General features: G+C 42.7%; 1 protein-coding gene and 4 non-coding genes across 5 annotated transcripts; 3 read left to right on the forward strand and 2 right to left on the reverse strand.

The window, feature by feature from the left end:
* The first annotated feature begins 726 nt into the window (after window positions 1–726).
* trnak-uuu lies at window positions 727–799 on the forward strand. Its single transcript has one exon. It is a non-coding gene; the product is annotated as a tRNA-Lys (tRNA).
* Window positions 800–1,645: 846 nt separating this feature from the next.
* On the forward strand, window positions 1,646–6,249 carry LOC118769641. The gene is made up of 5 exons (XM_036516854.1): window positions 1,646–1,843; window positions 3,433–3,495; window positions 3,697–4,014; window positions 4,335–4,655; window positions 5,476–6,249. The coding sequence occupies exons 2-5, from the start codon at window positions 3,447–3,449 to the stop codon at window positions 5,916–5,918; spliced, it is 1,131 nt and encodes a 376-aa protein (XP_036372747.1). The 5' UTR covers window positions 1,646–1,843; window positions 3,433–3,446; the 3' UTR covers window positions 5,919–6,249.
* An 8,119-nt stretch (window positions 6,250–14,368) lies between these two features.
* Window positions 14,369–14,441, forward strand: trnak-cuu. The gene has a single exon. It is a non-coding gene; the product is annotated as a tRNA-Lys (tRNA).
* Window positions 14,442–14,594: 153 nt separating this feature from the next.
* Window positions 14,595–14,667, reverse strand: trnak-uuu. Its single transcript has one exon. It is a non-coding gene; the product is annotated as a tRNA-Lys (tRNA).
* Window positions 14,668–15,780: 1,113 nt separating this feature from the next.
* On the reverse strand, window positions 15,781–15,853 carry trnat-ugu. The gene has a single exon. It is a non-coding gene; the product is annotated as a tRNA-Thr (tRNA).
* Between the last annotated feature and the right edge of the window lie 169 nt (window positions 15,854–16,022).

Raw genomic sequence — 16,022 nt, forward strand, 5'->3', positions numbered from 1 at the left:
AAGAACCTTAATGCAAAGTTCATGGAACTTTCCTAGAACTGTCATAAAACATTTCCGGAATGATCTGGTAACCAAAATGTGTTGGCTGTATGTGAAGCAGAACTTCATATTGCACTTATACATACTGCACATGAGGGGTTTCATACTTAATTGCAAATGAGTGCAATAACTAATTTGCAATGACGTATGAACCCCCTCACGTGCAATTATATATGCAATACGCACAAGAAGCACACTTACGGACATTACCGAAATTTGTTATATTGTCATACATCTACTTATTGTCCTATTGTTTTATGTTTATTTCATGTTGTGTAACACTGTTCCCAACATGCTTGACTGTTGGCAAGGCAATTTCCTTTTTGGATCAATAAAGTACTATCTATCTATCATCTATAACATTTGTTAGCTGGGATCTGGGATTAGTGAGGAAATAAAATGAAGACTAAATGAAGATGCTTTGATTTAAGATCTGTCCAGCAGTGTAAACTAAGATGCCAGACAGCTTGTGAGGAACACCTGATTTCCTTTTAAAATGCATACACTAATAAAGTATTGGAACTGCTACAGACAGGACTTTTACAAAACTTGACCACATGCCTAAACATGTGTTTGGGTTCATGTTTTTAAAATGATTCATTTATTTATTTAATTCTGACATTTACGTATTTAATTTTGACAGGTTTTGTCCCGACGTCAATGACATTATAGGCGATGCGACGAGGAGCCCGGATAGCTCAGTCGGTAGAGCATCAGACTTTTAATCTGAGGGTCCAGGGTTCAAGTCCCTGTTCGGGCGAAAGATCATTTTATGGTAGTATACTTGGCTTCCCTTGCCTGTTCAGGTCACTAAAGTTAATTTAGAGTAGGGCTCAAATATTGTCACTGGCACTCACTGGTCTGGGGGTGTTGTTCGCCTGGTGTAACACTGTTGCTAACTGTTGCAACTTGAATAGGTACACACAGCACATGTTCTGTTGTGCTAGAAGTCGCTCTGGGTAAAAGCGTCTGCTAAATGAATGTAATATTCATTTAAAAATTGAGATCAAAGAGACTTAAAATTAGGGAGATTTTGATAGTGTTTGATTTTTATGCATTGCATTTTTACTATCAGAAGTGGAGAGGCGAACGCGGTATTTTCATAGTGCAGCAAACCGCACGTAAGCGAGTTGGATAAGTATTTACTATGTCATCACTTTTAGCTTGATAATGATGCTATCAGGCTTTTGGTCTATAAATTGTGATGTTTGTAAGGTTAAACGCAATACGTTGATCGTAAATAAAAGGTTATACCTTTTCCGTCATTAGAAGATGCGAGCTGTCCCCATGTTCCCTATATTCAGCATTCCGGACATTCCGACGTTGTACCTGTAACAATAGCACCGATTTGTCGGCAGAATATTATATGCATATATCCCGGCATGCTTAGTCCCGGCTGGTGATTTTTTTCCTCATTTTAATTGTGGTTTAATTGGTCTTTTTGTCACACTTATTGTATGTTATCTCATGGTGGGAAAAAATAACATTTCCTGTCTGTACCTCCTCCGTCCTTCTACTGTGGGTAATGCAACCCGTCAGTGAATGTGTCAAGGACTAACATGTCCTTCCTGTATTCGTGAGCTTCATGGCAATGAGGAGGTGGAGAATCGGTGCGCTGAGAACGACCCTGAAGAAGCTCGCTGAAGCGCAATTGGGTGCGTCGTGATTTTGCTTTTCGGGTGTGTTGTGGGGTTGGCTGTTGGAATAAAATGATGTGGTGAGGGTTGTTGTTGGGGTTAATAGGGATCGTGAAATAAAGATTGATTGTGCTGTTCGGTGCTCACTCTCGTGAGTCGTCTCCGCTGTAAGTCATTTATGCCCTTTAATATATGCATTGCAGAGATAAGCGAAGGTTCCTAAGGAGGACTTTTCCGGAACTGATATTTATGGCTTGCTGTCTTAGGAAGTGTCGATGTAGGTAATGTGGCGTTGTGACAAGGTGGGGGCTCATAAGGTTGGCAACTTGATGATCCACTGAGGAACTGCTGCTGAAAACAGCGCGACAAAAATATTTTGTTAAACGCAATTTTAATTGGGTGGTGTTGATTTTTCGGGTCTTCAGCCCGAAGAATGTGTTGTAAAAATGTGTTGCATTTATCGCAGTACAGGTGTGTCACTATCAGGTGTACAGGTGTGTCACTATATCTGTTTAATTTTAGCGGTCTGGGTCACTGTCTGTTAGGCTACCTGATGGCTTTACGTTTCGGTAATGTTTCCCTCGTAATGTTACTAGCTATGTGCACCTTCTCTGTCCATATCTGAAAAGTTTACCTCGGATTGTGTGGTAGCATTGTGCTGGAACGGAAGTTACTGTTGCACTTAGTCTACGTATTGTACTGTTCAAATATGGTTGGTTGCTACTGTATTTATTAGTCTGATGATTAGACAATGTTATTGGATAATGACATTGTTATCGTTGTTAGATTAAAATAGATACACTCTTGTTAAAAAGAGTCAAAATGTCCATTGCTAGTAGTACGCCACCTTACTCCTACCGCCGTCGTCGGTGACGCAATAGAATGTGGAGGTATCCTATATCATAGATATTCGACCTAGAGCTTTCACCGTAGGTGGGTATATGTCGTCTCTCAGGTACATGGGACTCCACCAGAGATGGCTACTACGAGGTGGTAGTCCTCCTTAAAGAGCACAGAAAAGCAGGAGAGAAATGTTTCAACCATTACCGTTGTAAAACGAGATTGCGCGTAGATTCGGTAAATTATGGATATCAAGATTCTTTCATTCATTCATTTATACCTCGGGATATCGAGGTACAACCCTGAAACTGGCAGTGTGGTGTACTGGTTAGAATCAGGACTCGTACCTAAAAAGTGTAGCACTGCTGTTGTACCCTTGGGCAAGGTACTCAACCGAAAATTGCCTCAGTAAATACCTCGCCTTATAAACGGGTAACATGTAAACTGTAAAATTGTAACCTATGTAAGTCGCATCTGCTGAATGACAATAATATAAAGTAATGAAATTCCACACCGCATATGTTCCCTTTCCTCCCACTTCATTGTAACTTACTGTACTGTATTTTAACATTTTCTCACAAAATTGTTTTGAAAATTAGTAGACTAATTTGAACAAGTCTGCACTGGTGTGAAACGGTGACAGTAGCTAGCTAGAAAACTTAACACATCTAAAGCGCTCCAATATATGAGCATAGTATAGGAAGCACCTTAAGAAGTAACTTCCACATTTTAATTTACATGCAATAGGCACTTCTGAACTGTAGTGTTTTTTTTATTCACAATTTGTAAATATAAAACACTTTGAAGCATCTACAAGTGTAAAAGCTTTGAATTTTGATTGGTTTGAGTTTTGTGCCAGCCGTTTCGCTGCTCCCTTGTAGAGTGAAATCCTGTTTTGCGTTTTCCCATAATGCAGTGTGGCTTCCTGTCATGATGCTGAGACACGCTGGATACGTCATTGGAGCCGTGCTCCTGCTGGGTGAGTTCTGACAAAGATTCAGAGGGCCAGCGGGGACAGGTATGCGTGTGATGTGATTGACTGCTTAGGATGGGTAAAGTGAAAAATAATTCTGTCAAGAGGGACTGACATCTTCCTCTCCTTCCTCCCTCTCTGTTCCTCTCCTTCCTCCCTCTCTGTTCCTCCCCCCCCCCCCCCCCCCCCCCCCTTCCTCCCCCCCAGCTTCCTACTCTTCAGCTTTCACTGTACGGAAGGTAAATGTGGCCAGTTCCATTACCCTCCCCTGCAGTGGGGCAGATTTCGACCAGTGGAGGATTCTGGGAAATGAAAACAATGAAGAGCAGCTTGTGGCATCACTCAACAAAAGCAAAGTCAACGCAGGTCCTGGCTTTGAGGGTCGGATCACCTTCACGGACCTGGAGAAGGATCCGGAAAACCTCAGTCTCACCATCAGTCCCGTGAAGTACACAGATAAAGGCGTTTATCAGTGCTGGAGTAACAGTGGGGAGATTCTTACAGATGTGCGTCTAGAGGTCTTGGGTGAGTGTGTGTCCCTTTTTTTTTTTACTGCCAGTTTGGTTAATATTGTGGTGTACTGGATTTTGCAGCAGCCCTAAAAAGGCTTTAATATGCAAAGTAAAAAAAACCTGTGTCACAGACAAGATGAGCATACATGATGTTTGGAGCACCTGATATTTTTGCTTCCACACTGAGACACTGATGTTCTGTTATTCTGTTTCTGCAGTGTTTTTTTACGTACACATCCCACCCCCGCCATCCTTCGCATGAATTGTGTCTGCAGTGTGATGTCCCAAAAAAAGTGGGGTTAAAACTCAAATCTCTCTCTCTCTCTCTCTCAGTTCCCAGAATGCACTCTGTGCCACAGGGTGAGCCCCTCACCCTGCATTGCTACGTGGACATCAGCAGACACATGCGTTACAAGGACTTAGACTTCACGTGGTACAAAGATGGTCAGCTCGTATGCCGGGTCCACGGTGGCGACATCACCTATGGCCCCGGTTTCGAGGACAAGGTGATCTTATCTCCCAGTAGGACCCTAGACGGTGACATGGCCCTAACCCTCCATCAGGTGCACCCTTCAGATCAAGGCGAATACTGGTGCACTTCTAACGAGCCAGAACGTAAAGGGAACCCAGATTCACACAGCGTCACAGTTACAGGTATGGAGAAAAAAAACTATTTCTGAAGCACCTGTAATTTTATTTAAAAACAGGGGGCTGGACCAGATTATCACCCATTTATAATGCAGGGCTGTCACCAACTGTAAGATCATCCATGATGTATGCCTGATGAGCACGGTTAAAGCAGACCCTCAATTCTGTACCTTGGGGTGGATGTTAGTTTTTTTTTTTTTTGATTAAGGTGAATTCTGGCTGCCCTATTATTGTGTGGTCATGTGACCAGTGAGTCCCCAACCCATCGCCCTACAAGCCTGCCAAATTTCATGAATTTTAGAACTGCTATTTTATTGCTGATTTTCCATGGTGGTCATTTAATTATACTGTGATATGTTTTTTAAAAAAACCACACAACCACCACATACATTACATTTTAGACAGTTCAGGATTATCCAGAATTTTGGTAAATGACAATAGAAAGTCTATCAAAATCATCAAATTCTAACCCCCTGACTTTTGTCTTAGAATTTCATTTAATCAGTTGTGTCATACTGTTGATTTTATAGGCAGCTGGGATCCTTGTTGGTTATTATGGTATTTTTAACGGTGCTTTGCCTCTTTGAAGTTTTATTACCATTATCTCCAACAAAAACCCTCTGTAGCCACAAACCTGTATTTATTGGTCTGGTGATTAGACAGGTGGTGGTAGTTAGCCAATAGCTGGTTAAGATAATTAGCACACAATTACAGATACCCAACGACATCACATTTCACTAGTTTAAAAATGAAGCTGATGAAACATAGTTAATAGTTTTCAGGGGACAGACTCTGTATAGAGTGACATTCTTCTTTGTCATTTCAGTGCCTCCCAAAGACTCCCGTCTCTCTGGTGGAGCAGTGGCTGGGATCGTGGCTGTTGTGCTTGGTGTGCCAGGAGCAGCTGCACTGGTTTGGTGTATATGGAAGAAAAAGGAGTCCTGCTGCCATAAGACAGAGGCTTCTGAAAAGATCAGCTACAGCCAGGTGAATGGTGAAGACACAGTCAACAAGAGCTGCACAAACGACCAGCCTCCAGAGGCAAACACCCCAACACCAGAACCAGAAACCCAGCCTCAAGCAACCCATGCGCAGCCTCCCGAGGCAGAAAGCCAGCCTCCAGCACCAGAACCCCAGCCTCAAGAGGAAGTTGTCCGCATTTCAGTGCCTGAAACCCAGCCTGTAGGGGAGAAGTTGTCACCTCAGCCCTGGTCATGGCAGAAAGGTGTCCCTGCATTACAACACAGTGCTGCCACAGCAGGGGAGTGAAATGTCTGAAAGACGTCTTTATGGACAGTAGAGTTGGTCCCTTTGACTCGCTTTGTTTCTGTGTATTGAGAACAGGTGCTTTGTGGTGAGTCAGAGGAGTGATGTTTACAGTGTGTAACCTGCTTCCTCCACCTCATTGATGATGTTGAGCATTAACTTCAGACCGGGTTTCTCAAAAACTACATTAGCAAAAGTACCCCAGTGTTGATACTACAGGTTTGAGACAAAATATTTTAATTTCAGATCTCACAAAATCAGAAAATGATTTTTTTTTGTCCATTAGTCCTCAGCTGCATTATGAAAAAAGCACTTTATAACATTACATTATTGGCATTTATCAGGTGCTCTTATCCAGAGTGACTTACAAAGCTTAGTTTTTTTTATATGTTATACATTTACACAGCTGGATATTTACTGAGGCAATTGTAGGTTAACTACCTTTGCCCAAGGGTACAGCAGCAGTGCCACAGCAGGGAATTGAACGAGCAACCTTTCAGGTACGAGCCCTGCTCCTAACCACTACACCACACTGCAGCCTAGACATGACTGGACTCCTTTAAAAAAAAACGGCGGTGGGTGGGCTCAAACCTTAGCCTCCATAAAGACAGATGCTCCAACGCAGCGTGTCAGACTGCCTTGCCACACTAGCGTCAAAACATTGCATCATAGCATCATTGGCACAACTGTGTTTTTGTGCCTGTATGTGCCTTCCACTAGAAGGGCTGTTTTTTTACATGCACACTGTATTAGAGATCTAATGATAACTAACTTGTGGCCATTATGTTGAAGATCTCGGTCGGAACGCATTGTCGCTGCTCCCACGCGAGGCTCCCTTTGCACATCGAAATAAAATCTTTTCAATTGAAAAGTGGTCATCAGTGTGTTACTTTGCCGGTCCCGACTTGGTTCCACAGAGAGAGAAAATTCCCAACACTAATTAATCCATTTTTAAAATACTGACAGAAAATGGACAGACACACACACTCAGGCTCCACTTCCATGTTTGGTTCATCATTTCATGGAACTGTTCAGGAAATGTACAAAGGCTACCATTGTTACGCATTTCTGAAAATGAGCATAATGCATTGATCCATCTATTCCTTTATGTACGTGGATGCGTGTCTGTACAACACATGCTGATTATTCCAAATCAAACCCGTTTGAGGGCAGAGGTTAAAAGCTATTTTACTCAATAGGGGAGCTACCGATGTGCTTCAAAGACGCCGGAGCTGCAGGGGAACCCAGATTCACACAGCGTCACAGTTACAGGTATTTGAAGAAGACGATGCCTGAAGCACCTGTAATTGCAGGGAAGCAGTGTTTCCACATAGCCAGTTACCATCAGGTGAATGAACAGAACAGAATGGCCTGTATAGAGGGACTCTCTGCTTTGTGATTTCAGTGCCTCCCAAAGACTCTTGCGGAGCAGTGGCTGGGATCGTAGTTGCCGTGGTTGTCGTGCTTGGAGTAGCCGCACTGGTGATATGGAAGGGTAAGGAGTCCTGCTGCAGAAAGAATGAGGCCTCTGGAAGGATCAGCTACATAGGGAACAGTGTAAACATTCCCTGCGTGTCATGTAGGGTTGCTTTGCAGGGGTGATCCCACATTTGAAATGGGGGAGATGTGCAACCCTGTAACTGTGTAATCCTGTGATTTGGAATGTGTTTATAAATGTGTATATAAAGTTTTTTCAATTTTGCAAATAAAAGAATAGTCCGTCCAAACTGTTGTTTTATTCTTACAGGAGAGTGCTTAGATCTCTAGGCTAATGTACAAAGTGCAAGTCTGTCACGCTTCATGCCATCAGCTCCTTCACATGCCCGTTTCCGTTCGCGTTTTCGTTCCCAGCGAAGATCTGGACCTCTGCGAGGCAGCGTAAGAGAGGGAAAATTAAGGGAATAGTGTTAAAACCATGCATGAAATAACTTGGTCCAGGATAAGCAAAAACACTCATTCTGGCGATATAAGATTACAAAGTGATGAACTATGGGTAAATTCAACAGCCCCCTACCACGTGACATCTGGTTTATAGTGTGTAACTAGCTCTAGGTGGCTTTAAGGGGCAGGAGCGTTCATTTTACACCAACTTTGAAAAGATATAATATTCCTACTACATAACAGGACATAAAACATTGATAGTGTTACATATTATCATATTAATGTCCCTGCCCTGCAATATCTGCATTGATATGTTTTATAAATAGGGCTATAAGGATATATCTTCTGGGTCTTGATGACACCTGTGTGACCCAGAGGTTGCGCTACAGTTAATCATTATCCGTCACTGTAAAGGACGGGGTTATAAAAATTCCACCACAGTCTATTTTTACACGTCATATTTGTTTTCATTTACTGGTAATTATATAGGCCTAAACAAGTAGGCTACTGAAATCAGTTTCAAATGTGAGTCCCAGGAAACAGGCTACGTTTTATTCAATAATTAATTCAACTAATTAACCAACCAAACATTTGATTCAAAAGGGCAAAATTTTGAACTATTCAGTTCGAGATACTTTTTTTATCTGTCAAAATGATGCATGGCAGTTTGAATTATCTGTCAATGCCTTTAAAATTCGGTAAATGACGGAGAATTCTCGGTTAACACACCTGCTGGTGTGACCTGTTCAACTGTATGCTTCCTGTTAATGCTGTTAATTTAAGTGGTAAACGTGGACAAAAGTTTGTGAACTGCGTTGTCAATGTATGTAATATTGACCTTTGACCCTCATGTCAGTCCAGCTGTATCTAAGCCACACAGTGAATATTCCAGGGAGCAACATCTCAAAGCAGTGTCACTTTACATCAGTAAAGTAGCAGTGGGGTTTTTATCTATTATTCTGTTTTATGTCTTTTCAGCATTGGTGTCAAAATAGAGGGTGAGGGTTCACATCCCAGGTGGGACACTATTGTTCCCTGGAAAGGCACTTCACCAAGGGGCAGACCATGCTTTGGTTTCAGTTCACGCCCAGCTGACAAAGTGGAAAATTATTTAAGTTGCTTGCATAAAGGAATCTGCTAAGCAAATGGCTGATAACTTTGTTGCCCCTATTACTGTTATTATTACTGATGGTGTTAAGAGAAATTATGGAGGTGCTCACCGCTACCGCAGCTTTTGTAACGAGGATGGGCACGGTCTCCAAGCAACGAGTACACCACGTCAGCTCTCTCATCACTAATGGGCTCTGTTACAGTAACCACAGGAGGATGTCATACACACCTGCCCGTGTGCACACACACACGAATACACACTCACAGCTCCATACGCACGAATACACACTCACTCACAGCTCCATACACACAAATACACACTCACTCACAGCTCCATACACACAAATACACACTCACTCACAGCTCCATACACACAAATACACACTCACTCACAGCTCCATACGCACGAATACACACTCACTCACAGCTCCATACACACAATTACACACTCACTCACAGCTCCATATGCACAAATACACACTCACATACAGTGCCAGTCAAAAGTTTGGACACACTTTTCTTTCTTTATTTTCCACATTTTAGACTAATAGTAAAGACATCATAACTGTGAAATAACACAAATGGTATTATGCAGTGACCAAAAAGTGTTAGAAATAAATAAAATCTTCAAAGTAGATTTATTTTCTTCAAAGTAGCCAAAAAAACCAGTAAGTACATAGGCATCAGCATCACATATTTCTGTTTGTCTAAGAAACAAATCTCATGCATTTAAACGTAAGTCTTCAGATAAAGATGTCTTTTAATGCATGTTTCCCATTATCTTAATCATGTGTGTCCAAACTTTTAACTAGTACTGTATATCCCAATGCACACACACATACCTGGAGGAACACCCACACACACACACACACAGACACACACACTTGCCTGCATCTGATTTCCTGTTTTTCGCTTGCAACTTATTGCATGTCACTCCCACGGCAATGAGCACAAGACCCAGACAGGCAAAGGCCCATGGCCAAGGGCAGAAAGCTGTGAAAGGTAAACATAGAGACTTTCTCAGTCCGTTCCCATCTCTAACTATCTACAGCTTTTCAGACCAATACAAGGAAAGGCATTTACCTTGGCAGAGCGCCACAGGATTGACTGTCACTGACATGTTACTAGCTGGGTTTGCAGCCACACAGCTGTAGGTGGAGTTGTACTCTTCTATCTCCAGAGGGAGAGACAGGGAGGTATTGAGATCAGGGCTGCTGGTGTGGGACAGTGTCTCCCCCTCTCTCTGCCAGGACAGGGTGACCTCTCTCCCGTTCTCCACAAAGCACAGCACTGAGCAGGAACTGTTAGAGTGGCGTGATGTTTCAGAGGGAGAGATATGAGGTTTGCACACAAGGTCTGGAGAGGGAGGGAAACAGAGAGAGTGAGTGAGAGATGGATACTGTTGCTACAGCAACAGTTTCCACACTTTATACTAGGAAGCAAACTGAAGTAATGAAACTAGCTCACTTACGGTATACTGCTAGCTCAAGCTGCAACAGAGAAATGCCTCTTCTCAGATCCTGTAGCTGGTAAACTCCAGAGTCATCGGTGTTGAGGTTGCTGATGATGAGAGATCCAGTCTGTCTGTCCAGCTGCAGTCTGCCTGTGAACCTCTGGCTGTAGTTTGTGTCAGGAATCCCTCTGTAGAGCTGAGCGATCATAATCTTGGGGTCACGCAAACTGTAGTACCAGGCGACATCAGAGCTGACCTGGTGTCCAGGTGTCCTCACTGCCAGGGTAACAGCCTCGCCTGCAATCCTCCTCACCACTTCTCCAGCAAGCCCAGCGCACAGCAGCGGCTCTGAAACAAGGCCAAAGCAAACAGGCCGAGGTTGCTAAGCAACAGCCTCCAAGACAACCTCGTCACTCTGTAGGAAGCATTCAACAGAGAATTGAGGGCAGGCTGTGTCTGGCCACCCCATTACTTACTAATAGGAGGCTGATGGCCATTATGGACGTCACTGGATCTAGTGACTGTGATATATGGTAGTATACTTGGCCTCCCTTGCCTAGTCAGGTTGCACGAGTTAGCTGGCTTTAATGGTGTTATGGTCACGCTCACAGGTCTGGGAGTGTTGTTAGCCTGGTCTGACACTGTTGCACATTCAACATAAACGGGTACACTTGTGTTCTGTTGTGCTGGAAGCCACAGATAAGAGCATCTGCTAAATGAATGTGATGTAATGAATATCTTTGACACCGCAGACATTCTGCATTATGACCTCACATTCCGCTCCTCTGTACTTCCTGTGCTGGGTAAGAGGACGCGTCACTGCTTCCTGTGTGGCTACGCTAGGTGCACGCGAGCCCGCTGCACGGCGTCACCCCCCTCCAAACAGCACGGGTGTTGCAGTGCAGCTGCGTCTCTCGGCAGGCTGACTATGTTTCTCACTGAGCTGGAGGGACAGGCAAGGGCCTGGAAAGGAGCTCAACCCCCCCTCCCCCCACCCCAACTCCTCTTACACAAACGTCTTACAGGACACTGGTCCTGTGGCAAAATCCTCTTACTGCAGAGAAAGTGCACTATTACTAATTATATAATATTTTTACAAGTTCCAGTGCTGTATGCACCCAAGATGATGCATCAGACATGTGACAAGGACAGATGAGATGTGGCTCTCTGACAGATCTCTCAGGGATAAACCTAGCCTATTTTTACGCCATACGCTCATAACTCAGTGCTGTGAGTGTTTGGTCTGATGTGGCTATTTGCTCAAGCGTAATTTACTCTCAGTGAAAACCTGCTGATGTTAAATGTGGGTTCAGCGGTGAAGAGATTAGCTTCTTCGATAACAAACCACACCGCAGCCCATTATATGACTTTGTGTCATTCCACTATCAGCCACTAATACAATACTGGAAACCACTGGAAGCTGCAGGGGATGTAGATCTTTCTGCCAATCAATGCTTTTTAAAATTAACGTAAACCCAAGCCAACTACAGCTGCTACACTTGAACGCTTTGACAACATAAGTATACCAAGAAAAGACACAAAACAAAACAAAAAACAGGGTCCAGTCGTAAGCTGCCGAATCTCCTTTTGTTAAAGCTTAGATCACTGTTAAATAAGAGAGAATGGCTCGGCACGCTGGTCTCCCACAAAAAGGCTGATGCTGTCTGTGTAACACAAGCTTGGGACACTGGCAATCTAATGAATGAGCTGTTCAGCATTCAGGGACACCACTCTGGTCCACTTTTTTATCTTGGAGATGATTCAAGATTCAAGTAAATCATGTGACTGCTACCGTATTGAGTTTAACACATCTCTGGGGAAATTTACACTCACTGGGGAAGTGCTTTCTGTCCCGCAACTCGGCCGTCATGCAATGAAACCACAAAGCTTCTCACCTATGACTCGATCACTACCTTGAAATCAGTCGAGGTATATTTCCTGTAAGCTTCTGATGTTTCCCTTCTTACAGAAAGTGAATTATGAACGAATATAATGACATATTCTTGATTACATATTCATATTCTTCAGGACGTATCTTCTATATATTATATAGGCCTATATATTGGCCTATATATAAAACATGATATTATATTATATTATAGGCTACCTGGGAGTCGAAGTTTTGACAGTTGTTAATTTTGATTTGGTTTAAACAAATCTTAACATGAAACGGTTCTAAGCAAGACTCTTCGAGACTGGTCAGCATTGTCAGTCATTGTCCCAAGCCAGGTGCACTCAGTTAAAGTTACAACAATACCTTTATACATTCCTGTCTTTTTCAGATAATTCCTGTTGCCATCCGCCAAACCATCCGTCAAACCATTTCTTTCAAAACTCTAAACCAAATTTAAACCATTTCTGAACGGTTAGTCGCTCAGTGTTGTGCGTTATATCAACAAATCAGGCCAACGCTTCCACAGTTGAGTATTTTGTTAAAATTAAAGGCTAAAGGCATTTCCATGTAATTTCACTTAAATCGTAAGGTGGTCTGTGTAGATCTCTGTCAAATGAAGCGTAAAGGATGAAGATGAGAGTATTTGAGCTCTCCTCATACCAAGGTCGTGTGCCTAGTTGCACCAAAATAACGTACGGAGGCACACGATCACTTCTACAGAATTAGCCTGCATGAAAGCGCAATTTTGAAAGTTTTCGGTCGTTTTAAAAGATTCGAGGTCCCACCGCGCACCTTGTCTTGGCTGGGAAGTGGCTTAAATTATTCTACATTATGCAATGGCACGCGAAAACACGTTCACCACAAACTTGCGAATGGAGTGCGCACTTTTGAGAGTGTTGTTGTAGCTAGCGTTATTATTACTATTAACTGCATCGCTGGAAACAAGGGCTTACCTACAACACATGCCAGTATTAGCGCGTAGAAGCCGAATGCCATCTGCCGCCGGTCTCTCGGCTGTTCTCCCCCAACGCGACTGCGGGGAACAGGTCCGAAGGTACGAATTCATACTGCTACACGGTGCTTTCGTTTTCTCTCACCCCTACTGCTGTCAGCAATCCCTCAACTGGACAAGAATCATTATTTTGACATTTACGGTAAAGCGTCAAACTTAAGTCTACAGTGTTAGAATATAAGTAGGCTATATAAAGTGTAATATAAAAGGTAAATAAATGCGCGTAATTCATATTATTGAAGAAATACTTAATAAATATCAAATAAATAAATAAATATCAAAACTATCATCATCATCTTGATGTAAAATCTGGCTGTATGATATCGATATTAAATATCAATCAATATCAATAAAATCAATATCAATATAAATATCAATATCAATATCAATATCAATTTAATACCGCTTTTTTCGTGTAGCACTTAAAAACAACCACGGGGTGGCAGTAGAACTCAAGAAATTGGACAATCTGCGGCGGCCACTGATCTGGCGGAGACCTTTGAGTGGCAGCAGCTTTCCAGGGTCCTTGTTACTTGAAGGTACACCTTATTTTGCGCGTAGACTTTTCACACTTGGCAATAATCTTTGTTAAGCACTTAACACATGCGATATATTTGTATTTCAAGCCTAGTTAAAAAAAACAGAAGTAGGCTTTAAAGTCTCCGTTCCCGTACGACATCGTCATGAACAAAACAACTGACAGAATGATCGAGCACGTGAGTCTGGCTTGATAACTAATGTACGCGATTCACTAAATCGTGGGATACCGATTCCTGAACTGCGGGGACTGGCTGACGTCTACGGGGCTATGCTGACATCACGCTTCAGGCAAATCATCATGTCTGTAACATGGTCGCAGTGCAATATAGCCTATACGGCGCTGTGTCAGCAAAGTTTGAATTATGTACGACCAAGGTGCTGGTGACTGGGTGTACCACATACCAAATAGCAGCGTGTTTGAATTACTATAAACTGCATGCTGAATGAATTGAAGTAACTGAAATATTAAGTAATTTGTAGAAATATTCCCGCTTTAGTACTGCTAGTTTGTTACCCTCTTGCTCGCTTTCTCTCGCTCTCTTATCGCAATGTAGAACCGAACAGCCCGGCTAGCTCAGTCGGTAGAGCATGAGACTCTTAATCTCAGGGTCGTGGGTTCGAGCCCCACGTTGGGCGGTTGCATTTTATCAATGACCGGGAGCGTGTTGCCTTGTACACAGTGTTAAAATGTTGAAGATTTTCAGAACTCCAACTCTTTCCTTTTCCTCAAAAGCACTGCTTCATGGTTAGCAGCTTTCGAGGTACATGCAAAGAAGCATAAATAACTTTCGCCCGAACAGGGACTTGAACCCTGGACCCTCAGATTAAAAGTCTGATGCTCTACCGACTGAGCTATCCGGGCTCTACAGGCTGTATTGTGGTTAAAAAAATTGATTGGCAATCTTTAATTTGAGTTACATTGTCTTAGATATCAATAAATGCCTGATTATTTGATATAAAGATTCTTCGAGTAGCAAGACGTTTCCAGAAAGCGCAACACCACTGCCAACTAAGAAAACCGTGAATGGATTGTTTGTGCTGGTGTTCTGAGAAAAATATTTCCTAGTTCCTAAAAAGTAGTCTGTGATGTTTCCTAATATATGAATTATAAGTAAAATTATATTGTAATGATAGTACTAATCATGATAATTTCATATACGTTCTCCGACAATAACACCAAAGTAGCACATACCACATCCCTCGGTGTAAACTGGTTTTGCCGAAAGACCGGGCAAGTTTCTCCTCTCTGACGGTTTAAGGGTGGGATCCTCCAGTAGGGGGCGATCTTATCTCCAGACCAAGCGTAAGACCTGTGCAGCGGGACGCGCCGTTGTCGCTGACTTTTAGGTATTGCGTTAAATCGAGGTCTTGGCTCACTCAAGAAATTAAACTAACAGGAAAAATGGCGCATAAGACATTGTTGCTCACAGCACCAGTTTATGGAATTCGGTGAAACCCATTTCACAAAAAGCTGTTCAGTTGGAAATGTTGCAAGCGAGTTCACATCATTAATTAATTTAATGATTAAAATACATCCAGAATTTTATCGGCAAAGGGTGTCAAATTCTGAGGGGGAGCTAAAAGAACGAACTGACAGCTCAGATGAAAAGCGGGACGTTAGCATTTGAAGCCCAGCTAACCGACAAACGTATTCTTAAACTGTCTATGAAGGAATGCAATAGAACAGCTAAGGTAAATAGTTTTGTGTCATGCACAGGTCTTCTAAGCAATATTAAAACAGTGAATGCCATTAGCTTTTTGTCATTGTGTGAAAATTATATCTGCGACAAATGAAATTCAGTGAAACCGTACCATGAAATGATTTAGTTAAGCCTACTTCTACATTTTATTATATATGTGGTCTATCTACTGTGTCATTATGCAGACAGTGTGGTCTGGATGGCAAGTGCATGCGTTTATTCTGCAGAAGGCTGCTTCCCAGACTCTCGGTTTTTCATGGTTAGCGCAAAACTCCAGGCCCCAGCGAGATTTGAACTCGCGACCCCTGGTTTACAAGACCAGTGCTCTAACCCCTGAGCTATGGAGCCCTACGAAAGCAGCGGCAAACGACATGGGACCAAACGGTGAGAATATGGCATGGGGACAGCCGGCAGGTTGTCAAGTAACCAGTGAGGTACCTTTACTGCATAATAATATCCTATAATAAACAAACGTATCATTGAAGAGTAAATGCGGGGTCTTCCGTTATGAAAAAAG

Source organism: Megalops cyprinoides, chromosome 22 (assembly GCF_013368585.1).
Source record: "Megalops cyprinoides isolate fMegCyp1 chromosome 22, fMegCyp1.pri, whole genome shotgun sequence".
Taxonomy (NCBI): Eukaryota; Metazoa; Chordata; class Actinopteri; order Elopiformes; family Megalopidae; genus Megalops; species Megalops cyprinoides.

What these genes read in the sequence shown, in the direction of transcription:
- LOC118769641 (XM_036516854.1), top strand. Translation starts at nt 3,447, where the DNA reads ATGATGCTGAGACACGCTGGATACGTCATTGGAGCCGTGCTCCTGCTG. An exon ending in TGGAGCCGTGCTCCTGCTGG is followed by an intron (nt 3,496 to 3,696) that starts GTGAGTTCTGAC and finishes CCTCCCCCCCAG; the next exon opens with CTTCCTACTCTTCAGCTTTC. An exon ending in TGTGCGTCTAGAGGTCTTGG is followed by an intron (nt 4,015 to 4,334) that starts GTGAGTGTGTGT and finishes TCTCTCTCTCAG; the next exon opens with TTCCCAGAATGCACTCTGTG.